The sequence below is a fragment of the Tachypleus tridentatus genome, chromosome 10, assembly GCF_004210375.1.
Source record: "Tachypleus tridentatus isolate NWPU-2018 chromosome 10, ASM421037v1, whole genome shotgun sequence".
In the NCBI taxonomy this organism is placed as follows: domain Eukaryota; kingdom Metazoa; phylum Arthropoda; class Merostomata; order Xiphosura; family Limulidae; genus Tachypleus; species Tachypleus tridentatus.
Window position 1 is genome coordinate 114,951,210 of NC_134834.1, and position 14,465 is coordinate 114,965,674.

Here is a 14,465-nt window from a genome sequence, read left to right on the forward strand (position 1 = left end):
AGACATTCAGCAAAGAGAAGACAGTACTTCCAATCAGATGTATTCACCTCTCTCAAATGACCCAAGGAAAGGTCAAAGGTGAGGATGGTAATAAGCCATGGTGGGATAAGCTGATCACTAAAATCAGCAATGCCATCAAATGAGAGATCCAATTCATTCATTCAGCTGTGCTTGGATAAGAAGGCCAAAATGAGGAATGTCAAACAATCTATTTCAAAAGAGCACAGCTTACTGAGGAAGGAAAACATAATCCTATCTTGGATTATGTGATAAGGATTGAAGTTTGGTAGCATAATGAAAACCGTAAACAGCTGAGGTGAAGAGAAGGTTCATGGGATTCAGTGTACAGACTCTAGACTGGTGAAGTGTGGAAAACCCCATAGCTGAACTCCCAGACCGTGTACAGGATCCAACACGTCAGAGGGACTGGTAGAACCAGAGACCCACAGTCCAGTTTATAATGACACAACAGATCTTCAATACAGAAACCAAATAAGTTTACAGTAAAAAATAAGTCCCAAGAACTTCATTTCACAAACTACAGAAAAAAGAAAATCACCGAGCTATAGTTCAAGAAAATGATTTAAACCCTGTTGTTGGAAAAAATAATGCATATGGTTTTAAAGAAAGAAAAGATGAAACCATTTGCTGTGCTCACCTTAATAAGCAGGTGAGGGCAGTCTCGAGCTGCCACTCTATAAACCTCACGTCTAATGATCAACAAGAAACATGGAAGATACCGACAGTCAACATGGAGGCCATTAGTAACAACAGAAGGATGTTGTTTAGTGTTAGTGTTGTTCTTGATAATAAAAAGAATAACATTCAAGACAACCCTGAGGGTCTCAAAGTCCCTGATTTTATAAAACATTTTGCATAAAAATGGGCAAGTAGCACACAACCTACAGGAGTGTAGGCACACAAAATACCAAACCTATAAGAAGTGTCATAAACCTTTTTAATATCAAAGAAGACAGAAACAAGATGTTCTCTCTTCAAGAAGGCTTCCCTGATCAAAGTTTCAACACAAACCAAGTAGTCCACAGTGGAATACTGTCAATATAAACCACATTGAGTTTATGAGAGGAAGCTGACTGATTCAAAGTACCAAACAAGATGTGTATTAATTACCTTATCCAAGACCTTACAAAGACAGCTAGTCAAAGAAATTGGATGATAATTAGAAGGAAACTTGGGATCTTTTCTAGGTTTTGAAAAAATGGAGAACAGCCTTGCTCCAAGCATCACAAAACATATTCTCCAACTAAATACAGCTAAAAACAATCAGAAAAAGAGCAAGAGAGGTATGTCACAGTTTCTTATAGTGAATATCATCAGGTCTGACTGATGTAATATCAGACTGATGAAGAGCAAGCTTAAGTGTAAATAGGTGATTATAATAGTAAAGATGATCTTCCTCACAGAAAAGGAATGATTTCTCAGTGTAAGACTTGATGGCCAAGAAGGTGGAGGAAGAGACATAAGTACTAGAAAAATAGAACTTTCCCCAAGAGTATTAACAATAATCTGTACTTCAGGTACTTCCCAGCCAAATGGAAACAAAATCAAAAGTGGATGAAACGAGAGCCCTACATCCCAATTATCTTTCCAATCTTTTCCCCAAACAACTTTGTAACTGGTGGTAGAAGAGATGCCAGTAATGAACTTAATCCAGAATTCCTTCTGGCTTTACTGCCTGACCAGTCAGACTCAGGCACATTCCTGCTGGAAAGAAAAATGGTCAGAAAGAGTGGGACAGCTACAAAAGGTATCCCAGTACTATTTAAGAGTTTTCCATGCCTGATGGCAGGCACGAAACCCCATTAGATAAGGATGACAGAGGAAACATCATATGATTTTGGAGGATATAATAAACAACCATTGGAACTATACAATGAGTTACTACTTCCACTTCATTAATAGATGGAAGGATAAAAAAACAGCAAGATCAAGTTCCAAGAAAACAGTGAATAATAACCAATTACCGTGCTAAACTTCAACTGTGGCACTTGACTTGGGTGGTGTCAACCACAGCTAATCTTACTCAAAATGATGAAGAATGAGAAAAAATTATAGAAGAACAGAGAGATTAATAACAGTAAAAGACTGGTCAGGAAAATGGGTACATTAACCAGTATCAGGGAAAAGTTGTGATCTGAAAGCATATACTCTACAAAATGAAACCTCCTATCAATATCACCAGTATCCCATAGAGAATTATGTCCTTTAAAGTCTCCCAAGATGAAGACAGCAACTATTCTATAAAGGTATTAAAATTGGTCATAAGTCTCCCCTGGAGAAAGCAGAAGAGACCAAACAGTAATCTTATGACCCACAGAGAAACGTGTGCAACCTCTAAGGGTGTATCAAGTGACACAGACATGGTGGGTATGTGCTGGTCAACCAGTAGTGCCACAAACCTGTACATCACACAACCTGTCATTCAGAAAACTGCCAAAAGGTAACAGTAAGTAGGTTTCAGGAAGAAACACACAAGCCAATAGGAATTCATCACAGCCTTAAAGACATCCAAATTAAAATGAAAACTTCAACAGTTTCATTGTATCAATGTGGCCATTTTTTATTTAGGTGGAGAAGAACTGATAAGAAAATCCTATTTGTGACAACAACATTTGTTTTTTGAAGAAAAAGGTTTGTCAACCTACATGGAACCTGCCTGAGGAATATTGGGCAGATCCTGTCAAAGGATGAAAACTCCAGACACTGAAGACAAGACCAAATAATGATTCCGCACCTCAGGGATGACTGGTTGGTTAGTTGGATCATTTGGTGTTTTAGGACACAAAGCAGCTAGGCTGTCTGCACCAAACATTCAGTAAAAAGTTAAAATTAAAGAAAATTTAGTAAAATTCATAAAAGAAAATTAAGGCAAAACAAAACAAAGTTTAAAAAACACATAAATAGCATAAAACCAATGTTTACATCTATTCTACAACGTTATGAGAAAAACTAAAGTTCTACAAGGTGTAAAGGACTTTTTGTAGCATAACTGTAATTATCATAACTCACCAGGAAGACCAACAAATAAGTACAAAAAAAACCACTGCCAGTCAACTGAAGTTGGCCTTTCCAGTCCAGGTTCAGAGTTATTTGATGTTATAGCCATTTTCTAATTTCAAATCGAAATAGATGGACTTTGATTCTTAAAAGGGAATCACATTAAAAAAGGTCTAATGTATAAATTAAAATGTATTGCATTAAAAGATTAATGGCCTTTCAATGGCGAATACCAACATGGCCTGGTATCCAGAAAAACTGGAGAGAAGTAGATGTTAATGAGAAATGGGCCAGTCGGTTATGAATATCAGCGAGAACAGGGTGTGAGCCAACGCGGAAGCGATTCCAGGGCCAGTAGAGAACTAAGCGAGTCAATATAAATAGTGCAGTTTGAGTACTGCTTAGTTTCTATGTGATCCAGGGCAAGAAAAATGGCGTACAGTTCAGCAGTGAACACAGAAGCTGTAGAGGGGATTCTGCACACAACAAACCATGGCAGAGCCCACACAGTCACCTGATTTTGAACCATCTGTATAAAGAGGAATGGGAGGATGGTTCGAAAGATGTTCAGCAAATAACAGACAGTACTTCCAATCAGAAGTGTCTGCTTTTCTCAGCTGACTTAAAGAAAAGTCACATTTGGGGTCTATAAGAAGCCATGGCAAGGATAGGCTGACCACTGGGTACAGCAATGTTATCCAAGGTTGTTTGGTTGATTTCGTGTTTTATGGCACAAAGCAGCTTGGCTATCTGCGCCAAACGTCAGGTAAAAAGGTAAAAATAAATTAAATGTAGTAAAATACATAAAAGGAAATGAAGGTAAAACAAAACATCATTGATAAACAGAAAAAGTATAAAACCAATGTTGACACCTAGTTTACAATGTTAAGAGAGAAAGCAGAGTAAGAGAAGTTGTAAAGGACTTCCTGTAGCAGAATGGTAATGATCATAACCTGCCAGGAAGACTAACAGGTAATTACAAGAACCACTGTCAGTCACCTGAAGTTGGTCTTTCTAGTCCTGGTTCCGGGTTATGTGTCATAACAGCCATTATCAAAAGGTAAAGTAATAAAAGTTTTAAAAGACATGTAGCAAAATCGTAATAAAAATAATAATCAGAGTTATCTGATTTGGAACCATCCGTATAAATTGGAATAGAAAGATTGTTCAAAAGATGTTCAGTAAATAAGAGACAGTACTTCCAATTGGGAGTATCTGCCTTTCTCAGATGACTTAAAGAAAGGTCACATTTGGGGACTATAATAAGCCATGGTGGGATGGGCTGACCAGTGGATTCTGCAATGTTATCCAAGGACAGATCCAATTCATCAAATTGCGCCTGGATGCAAAGGTAAAAAGGAGCAATGGTAGATCATCTGTTCTGAATAAGTAAGGCCCACTGAGGAAGGAAAACACATCCCCAGGTGGGATGCTTTGGTGAGGAATGAAGTTTCAAAGAATATAGTAAAAACAGTTGCAAACGGCAAAGGTGCAGAGAAGGTTTATGAGATTCTACATATAAGCTTTGAACTGAGGAGGTGCGGAAAGCCCCGTGCAGAGTTGAAGTCCTTGATGATGAATGGGGTCCAGCATCTTTAAGGCCAAGGGTCTGACAGAGCCAGAGACCACTGATCCATAGTCGAGTTTCAATCGAATAAGAGCACAATATATCTTTAACATAGAACATCAATCCGCTCCCCAAATGGTTGTAGAGAGGACACAGAGGATGTTCAGTGCTATTGTGCATTTGACCCATAGCTGCTTTAAGTGTGGTATAAAGGCCAGCTTACGTTCAAAGATAAGCCCCAAGAACTTGGTCTCAGGGACCACTGGCAGTGAAACTTCACCGATATGGAGTTCAGGATCAGGGTGAATACCCCGTTGGTGGCAAAAGTGCATGCAAACGGTTTTAGAGAGAGAGAAATTAAACCCGTTCACCGTGGTCTACTTCAGTACATGATAGAGAGCAGTTTGTAGTTGCTGCTCAATATATCTCATGTTCAATGACTGACACAAGATGTGAAAGTCATCGACATAGATCCCATTTCCAACAGAGAGAGGAGTTGTTCAGTGATGGCATTTATCTTTATACTGAAAAGTGTGACACTCAAAGCACAGCCCTGAGGGACCCCAAGTTCCAGTAGAAAAGAGCGGGAAAGTGTCGAACCCACACGAACTTGGAATCTCCTTTCCATCAAAAAATTTTAATAAACATGGGTAAATAACCACGTAACTCATATATATGGAGTTCTCGCAAAATGCCATACCTCCACGTTGTATCATAAGCCTTCTTAGTGTCAAATAATATTGATACAAAATGTCATTTGAGAAAGGCTTCTCTGATTAACATTTCAAGTCAAATCAGGTTGTCCACAGTGGAGCGCTGTCTTCAGAACCCACACTAGGTGGGCAAGAGGAGGTTATTTGATTCGACAAACCAAACAAGACTAGCATTAACCATCCTCTCTAACATCTTACAGAGACAGCTAGTCAAAGCAATTGCACGGTAGTTTGAGGGAATTTGAGGATCCTTCCCAGGCTAAGAAAAAGGCAGGACAACAGCCTGGTGCCAGGCATCAGGAATAACATTCTCCTGACAGATCTGGTTAAAAACAATCAGAAGAATAGCAAGAGAAGCAGGAGATAGATGGTGCAGCATTTCATAATGTACATCATCAGGTCCAACTGATCCTTAACACTGCAATGAGCACACATCAAGGAACCCAGACATGACATCTTTGAATGACTAAACCACTGACACTGGAAACATCAGAGAGGATTTGAAATGTATGGCTGTACCCTACAATTAAGATAACCAGCCTTGATGGTGGTAGGCGGACGTGGTGATGTAAATGTCAGAATGAAGACATTGGTCAGCATTGTAATTCCATCTTTGCGAGTGGAGATACGCCTCTCTGCAGAAACTCCTTGAATGAAGAAACCAGCGAGAATCTCTGACTTGGGAATGTTCTTCAAATTCCTCTCAACAATAACTCCTTGTGATGAATTCAAAGTAGCATGAGGTGTAACCTCAATAGATATATCCCCAATTTCCTTTGAATGCACGAGGAGTTCACTGTGTTGAAATGTGGATGCTTCCACCAATATGTCACCAGATCAAAGCTTCTTTACTGACTTTGGAGAGCCAGCAAGTTCCTCTAGTGAGTCTAGTCCCTTCTGAATGAAAAAGGGAGACATTTCCCCTAAAGGTTTGTCTGAAAGAGAATTTAGTATAAGTAAATGAGGTACATGTGTTACAAATGTTGAAGATCATTGCTCAGAATCTTCAAGACATGGTCATTTACTTATGAATTGTTTTTCACTATTTTATTTAAGTTTTTATTTCGGGGATCCATAATAAAAAAAGGAAATTTTGGTGCCCACTGACCCCACTCACCATGTAGCCCTATGAGGTGACTCACTACAATGCCAAACAAAGACACTGCAGCAATGCCAGGGTTTTGTGAGTACTATACCCAAACACCAGCATCAAATATAATGTCCACAACACCTGATGAGAACATCCAACACTGTTTGACTCTAGCTTAAGTGGACCAGCCGAATGACCCAAGAGGAGCTACCCCAAGGTCACCCATCTACAGGATTTCAAGGCCAAAGTGGTGTGTTAGGGTTGGACCCCTCAACCACCAGGATCCTCTCCTCCCCTTCACAGATCGCCACACATAGCAAACACGTGGGTGGATGTTCAGATCCCAAAGGAGGTAAACTGAAAGAACAGAACTTTCCTTGGGAAGTCCCCTCACCACATACAGGAATCAACACCAAGGGGCCTCAGGGATAAAGGAGATAGACACAAGCAGTCATTGAAACAGTAGTAGGAACAGAGACTTGAATGGATGTGAATTTGCCAACTCTGGCATTCCACAGGGGCAAAAGACACTTTACATGGTGTGGAAAAAAAATGATGGAGGTACTGAAAATGATCTACACTATAGTAGTGAAATATCCAAGGTGAAACAGGGGACAACAACTTCCAACTCTCAGGGTAAGAAATGATGTTTAAAATATGTAAATGTTGTACCTTTTTCTTTGCCACCCATTTAGGGCAAGATTGAAAGTAAGAGAGGTGGAAACCACCATAACTGACATAGTGAGGGCGATTGAAACACACTCATGAATGTCATGGGTTTTGGCACCATAACGAGCATATATCAAAGAATGTCTGAACTGCTAGTATGGAAACACCCAAGAAGATTAGGAACATAAAACTGACCCTTACAGTTCAGATAACCTACCTTGACAGTAGCAGGTAGACATAGTGATGTGAACATCAGGATGAGAATGTTGGTAGGCAGCATAATTCCATTTTTACATCACACACCAGAAACCACTTGACTGGAACAAAAAGGTAAGAATCATCAGCTTGGGAACGTTTTGTAAATTCCTCTCCCTGGTACGAACTCAATGTAGCTTGGGAAGTACCTTCAACTGGTACATCTCCAGAAGCTTGGGAAGTACCTTCAACTGGTACATCTCCAGAAGCTTGGGAAGTACCTTCAACTGTTACATCTCCAGAAGCTTGGGAAGTACCTTTAACTGGTATATCTCCAGAAGCTTTCAAATTCAGGAGAACACTATGTTTTGGTGTAGATGTCAAACACTCACCTACAACACCAGTAATTAGCTGATCCCAGCCTAAATTGAATCAGCCAACTGACCTTGAGTGAGACATTTGTCTACAGGAATTAAAGTCCAAAGGTATGTTAGGAAGTGCCATCAACATAAACTCACCATGAATGACACCGCAACCACCAAGAATCTCTCCTCCCTTTCTATAAGATACCACATACATTAAACACGTGGGTGAATGTTCAGATCCCAGAGGAGGTAAACTGAAATTACAGTTCTTCCTCTCAGAGGTCCCCTCACCACATACAGGAATCCACCTCAAGGGGTATATAATACAGATGACAAACTTTATTAAATAAACTATACTTCTGGATACGTTATAAACAACAAGCTTCATTACACGATATATATTTATTAACAAACATCCTACAAATTATAATATCTACTTGTTAATATTTTATAAATATCTTCACAATGGTGTTCTCTGTTGTTTAATATATATATACACACACACAGAATATTAATAAATACATTCAAGTAAAATAATAAAAAAAGATTTACAAGGACTGTGTTAAAAACAATAAATCCAAACCTCTCACTACTGATGTTTAACTTTCCAATATATGATTTATTCTCTTTTAATACTAATGTACCACATTCTACTGTTATAATCATTTAGATTTTGTAATAAACCACAGTATTTTATTATTAATGTTCAAATACTAACATGAATATTAATTTTTAATGGATTTAATAAAGAAACTTTAAATAAAACTATTGAACTTTTTGTGATAAAAATAAGAACATATTAAATAAATATTGAAAAAATTTATAAAAAAATTGCTCACAATTATATTTAGTTGTGAATAATGTAATTTCAATACGTATATATCATTATTTAATATATTATATATCTGTTCACTGAAATCCAACAAACAATGCACTATTTATACAATGTGTACACTTGTTGACATCTAACAAACAATGCACTATTACATACAGTGTGTATACTTGTTGACATCTAACAAACAATGCACTATTACATACAGTGTGTATACTTGTTGACATCTAACAAACAATGCACTATTACATGATACAGTGTGTATACTTGTTGACATCTAACAAACAATGCACTATTACATACAGTGTGTATACTTGTTGACATCTAACAAACAATGCACTATTACATACAGTGTGTGTATGCTTGTTGACATCTAACAAACAATGCACTATTACATACAGTGTGTATACTTGTTGACATCTAACAAACAATGCACTATTACATACAGTGTGTATACTTGTTGACATCTAACAAACAATGCACTATTACATACAGTGTGTGTGTACTTGTTGACATCTAACAAACAATGCACATATTACATACAGTGTGTATACTTGTTGACATCTAACAAACAATGCACTATTACATACAGTGTGTATACTTGTTGACATCTAACAAACAATGCACTATTACATACAGTGTGTATACTTGTTGACATCTAACAAACAATGCACTATTACATACAGTGTGTATACTTGTTGACATCTAACAAACAATGCACTATTACATACAGTGTGTTATACTTGTTGACATCTAACAAACAATGCACTATTACATACAGTGTGTATACTTGTTGACATCTAACAAACAATGCACTATTACATACAGTGTGTATACTTGTTGACATCTAACAAACAATGCACTATTACATACAGTGTGTATACTTGTTGACATCTAACAAACAATGCACTATTACATACAGTGTGTATACTTGTTGACATCTAACAAACAATGCACTATTACATACAGGTGTGTACGCTTGTTGACATCTAACAAACAATGCACTATTACATACAGTGTGTATACTTGTTGACATCTAACAAACAATGCACTATTTATACAGTGTGTATACTTGTTGACATCTAACAAACAATGCACTATTACATACAGTGTGTATACTTGTTGACATCTAACAAACAATGCACTATTACATACAGTGTGTATACTGTGTTGACATCTAACAAACAATGCACTATTTATACAATGTGTATACTTGTTGACATCATCAACAAACAATGCACTATTACATACAGTATGTACACTTGTTGACATCTAACAAACAATGCACTATTACATACAGTGTGTATACTTGTTGACATCTAACAAACAATGCACTATTACATACAGTGTGTATACTTGTTGACATCTAACAAACAATGCACTATTTATACAATGTGTATACTTGTTGACATCTAACAAACAATGCACTATTTATACAGTGTGTATACTTGTTGACATCTAACAAACAATGCACTATTTATACAATGTGTATACTTGTTGACATCTAACAAACAATGCACTATTACAGTATGGTATGTACTTGTTGACATCTAACAAACAATGCACTATTACATACAGTATGTATACTTGTTGACATCTAACAAACAATGCACTATTACATACAGTTATGTACACTTGTTGACATCTAACAAACAATGCACTATTACATACAGTGTGTATACTTGTTGACATCTAACAAACAATGCACTATTACATACGAGTGTGTATACTTGTTGACATCTAACAAACAATGCACTATTACATACAGTGTGTATACTTGTTGACATCTAACAAACAATGCACTATTACATACAGTTAATATTGTATGCTTGTTGACATCTAACAAACAATGCACTATTACATACAGTGTGTATGCTTGTTGACATCTAACAAACAATGCACTATTACATACTGTGTGTATACTTGTTGACATCTAACAAACAATGCACTATTACATACAGTATGTATACTTGTTGACATCTAACAAACAATGCACTATTACATACAGTATATATACTTGTTGACATCTAACAAACAATGCACTATTACATACAGTGTGTATACTTGTTGACATCTAACAAACAATGCACTATTACATACAGTGTGTATACTTGTTGACATCTAACAAACAATGCACTATTACATACAGTGTGTATACTTGTTGACATCTAACAAACAATGCACTATTACATACAGTGTGTATACTTGTTGACATCTAACAAACAATGCACTATTACATACTGTGTGTATACTTGTTGACATCTAACAAACAATGCACTATTACATACAGTATGTACACTTGTTGACATCTAACAAACAATGCACTATTACATACAGTGTGTATACTTGTTGACATCTAACAAACAATGCACTATTACATACAGTGTGTATAGCTTGTTGACATCTAACAAACAATGCACTATTTATACAGTGTGTATACTTGTTGACATCTAACAAACAATGCACTATTACATACAATGTGTGTATACTTGTTGACATCTAACAAACAATGCACTATTTATACAGTGTGTATACTTGTTGACATCTAACAAACAATGCACTATTACATACAGGTATGTATACTTGTTGACATCTAACAAACAATGCACTATTACATACAGTGTGTATACTTGTTGACATCTAACAAACAATGCACTATTACATACGGTGTGTATACGCGTGACATCTAACAAACAATGCACTATTTATACAATGTGTATGCTTGTTGACATCTAACAAACAATGCACTATTTATACAGTGTGTATACTTGTTGACATCTAACAAACAATGCACTATTTATACAATGTGTATACTTGTTGACATCTAACAAACAATGCACTATTACATACAGTATGTACACTTGTTGACATCTAACAAACAATGCACTATTACATACAGTGTGTATACTTGTTGACATCTAACAAACAATGCACTATTACATACAGTGTGTATACTTGTTGACATCTAACAAACAATGCACTATTTATACAGTGTGTATACTTGTTGACATCTAACAAACAATGCACTATTTATACAGTGTGTATACTTGTTGACATCTAACAAACAATGCACTATTTATACAATGTGTATACTTGTTGACATCTAACAAACAATGCACTATTTATACAATGTGTATACTTGTTGACATCTAACAAACAATGCACTATTTATACAGTGTGTATACTTGTTGACATCTAACAAACAATGCACTATTACATACAGTGTGTATACTTGTTGACATCTAACAAACAATGCACTATTACATACAGTGTGTATACTTGTTGACATCTAACAAACAATGCACTATTACATACAGTGTGTATACTTGTTGACATCTAACAAACAATGCACTATTACATACAGTGTGTATACTTGTTGACATCTAACAAACAATGCACTATTACATACAGTGTGTATACTTGTTGACATCTAACAAACAATGCACTATTACATACAGTGTGTATACTTGTTGACATCTAACAAACAATGCACTATTACATACAGGTTAATACATGTGTATGCTGGTTGACATCAACAAACAATGCACTATACATACTGTGTGTATACTTGTTGACATCTAACAAACAATGCACTATTACATACAGTGTGTATACTTGTTGACATCTAACAAACAATGCACTATTACATACAGTGTGTATACTTGTTGACATCTAACAAACAATGCACTATTACATACTGTGTGTATACTTGTTGACATCTAACAAACAATGCACTATTACATACAGTATGTATAAGCTGTTGACATCTAAACAAACAATGCACTTCAATACATACAGTGTGTATACTTGTTGACATCTAACAAACAAATGCACTATTACATACAGTGTGTATACTTGTTGACATCTAACAAACAATGCACTATTACATGCAGTGTGTATACTTGGTGACATCTAATAAAACAAACAATGCACTATTACATACAGTGTGTATACTTGTTGACATCTAACAAACAATGCACTATTACATTACAGTGTGTATACTTGTTGACATCTAACAAACAATGCACTATTACATACAGTGTGTATACTTGTTGACATCTAACAAACAATGCACTATTACATACAGTGTGTATACTTGTTGACATCTAACAAACAATGCACTATTACATACAATGTGTATATGCTTGTTGACATCTAACAAACAATGCACTATTACATACAATGTGTACACTTGTTGACATCTAACAAACAATGCATTATTGCATAGAATGTGTATACTTGTCATTTTAGTATTTACTGACAGGCAGCACACTATTCTATAGTGGTGTAACTGGTTAAAACAATTAACCATCTAGATGTCTTTGGCCCTCCTTTTTGGGAAAATAAACAACACATTTTATGAAATAATATATTCTTTTTCATATTTAAGAAAAGCATACTTGTTAAATGACACACACATATATATATATATATGAAACACGTAAAACACTTGATTACTTCACAGATGTAATTGTATCTCACAATCAACAGCTGTTATCTTACCGATACAGATGTGAGATCAGTAGTTCCAACATATCTTTGTTTGTTTTGGAAGGTTATAGACCAGTAAGTGTATGTCGTTAACCCTCTGACCTTTGTTTTCTTGCTCTGTTCAAACATGGTAGAAGAGAATCATACTGAAGTCATTTATTTTTAACATAATTATCTGTTATAGGTTTTAAACATTACATCACAGATATTCTCCTATTATAAACATGTACATGTTAGAGAAAATTAGTACTGATAAAGTTAGATAAACAAAATCAAAGGAAAGAACTGCATTATAAACAGCAAATTCAAACCTTTGACTAATTAGTTTGTTATAACCTAAAATGACACTGCAACAAAATAAATTTAAAAATAATAAACCAAAATGCTGGACTAATTAAAAGACCCCAAGGTACAACATATATTGTGGGATATAAAATGTACCATAGGTTTTGGAGTGACTGATAAAGTAGGATCCACATTGCAGTGGGGATACACTCTTTCAGTCTTAACCTCAATTACCAGTCTCACATAAAGAAATAAAATAAAGAGTAGCAACAGATTTAAAAATAGAAATGAAGAGAGAGAGATGGGTGCTCAAGCCCACAACATCCCACATCTCTATCACCCTTCACTGCCTGCAGACAGTTGTGGGAAGGTGACTGATCTCTGAAGTAAAGAAGAAAAAACTAAAGTAAAAAAAGAAAGTAAAAATAATTTTATAATTTTCAATAATCAGGTTTTAAACAAGTAATAGGAGTTCGATGAGAACTAGCTATTCTAGTTGTATAGCAAATTTATATCTTTATGAGAATATATTTATTGAAAACACCTCAAATCCAAATATTTTACCTTAACTTACAGATACATAGATGATTTAATTAGTATAAATAATCCTGAAATAAATAATGTTACTAACAGTATTTATCCAGCATAATTAGAAATTGAAAATACTTCAATATCTAGTACAGAAATACATAATTTAAATTTAGAAATTAGATTAATTGATAAGGATATCATTGTAAATATCTGTGATAAAAGAAAATATTTTGTTTTTCCAATTTATGGTTTATCCTCTTTAATAATAATAATACCATATTTTGTTATAAGTATTATAACTTTGCAGTTATTCAGATATTTTAATATATATGTAATAAATTACAATATATTATTAATGATGTTGAAATACTGAAACAAACATTAACAGTTATGGATTTAATAAAGAAACTTTAAATAAATTATTAAACTATTCTGTAACAAATATAATAATGTATTAAATAAATAAAGAAATAAAAATTAGAGAAATTTTACTAAACATTTCTAATAACTATTTTAGTTATGAATAACATCATTTAACAACAACATGGCACTACTTTATGTGGATGTACACACCTTGCCACACAAGCATAATAGTAGGCTTAATAAATGGGTGGTTGGGTGCTATACTAGTTTATTTAGATAATTGAATGGGACTCTTGATACTAGTATAATTCGCTTACATGGCTACTAATTATGCTCCTTCTAACAT

At 35.1% G+C, this 14,465-nt stretch overlaps 1 protein-coding gene across 5 annotated transcripts in view; it reads right to left on the reverse strand.

The window, feature by feature from the left end:
- Positions 1-13,057, reverse strand: part of LOC143230117 (rho GTPase-activating protein 26-like) — a 30,036-nt gene extending 16,979 nt beyond the window's left edge. For all 5 annotated transcript variants that reach the window (XM_076463172.1, XM_076463169.1, XM_076463170.1 and 2 more), the window contains exon 1: positions 12,953-13,057. In XM_076463172.1, the coding sequence (XP_076319287.1) occupies positions 12,953-12,984 (32 nt within the window). In that variant the 5' untranslated portion in view covers positions 12,985-13,057. The remainder of the gene's footprint in view (positions 1-12,952) is intronic.
- Between the last annotated feature and the right edge of the window lie 1,408 nt (positions 13,058-14,465).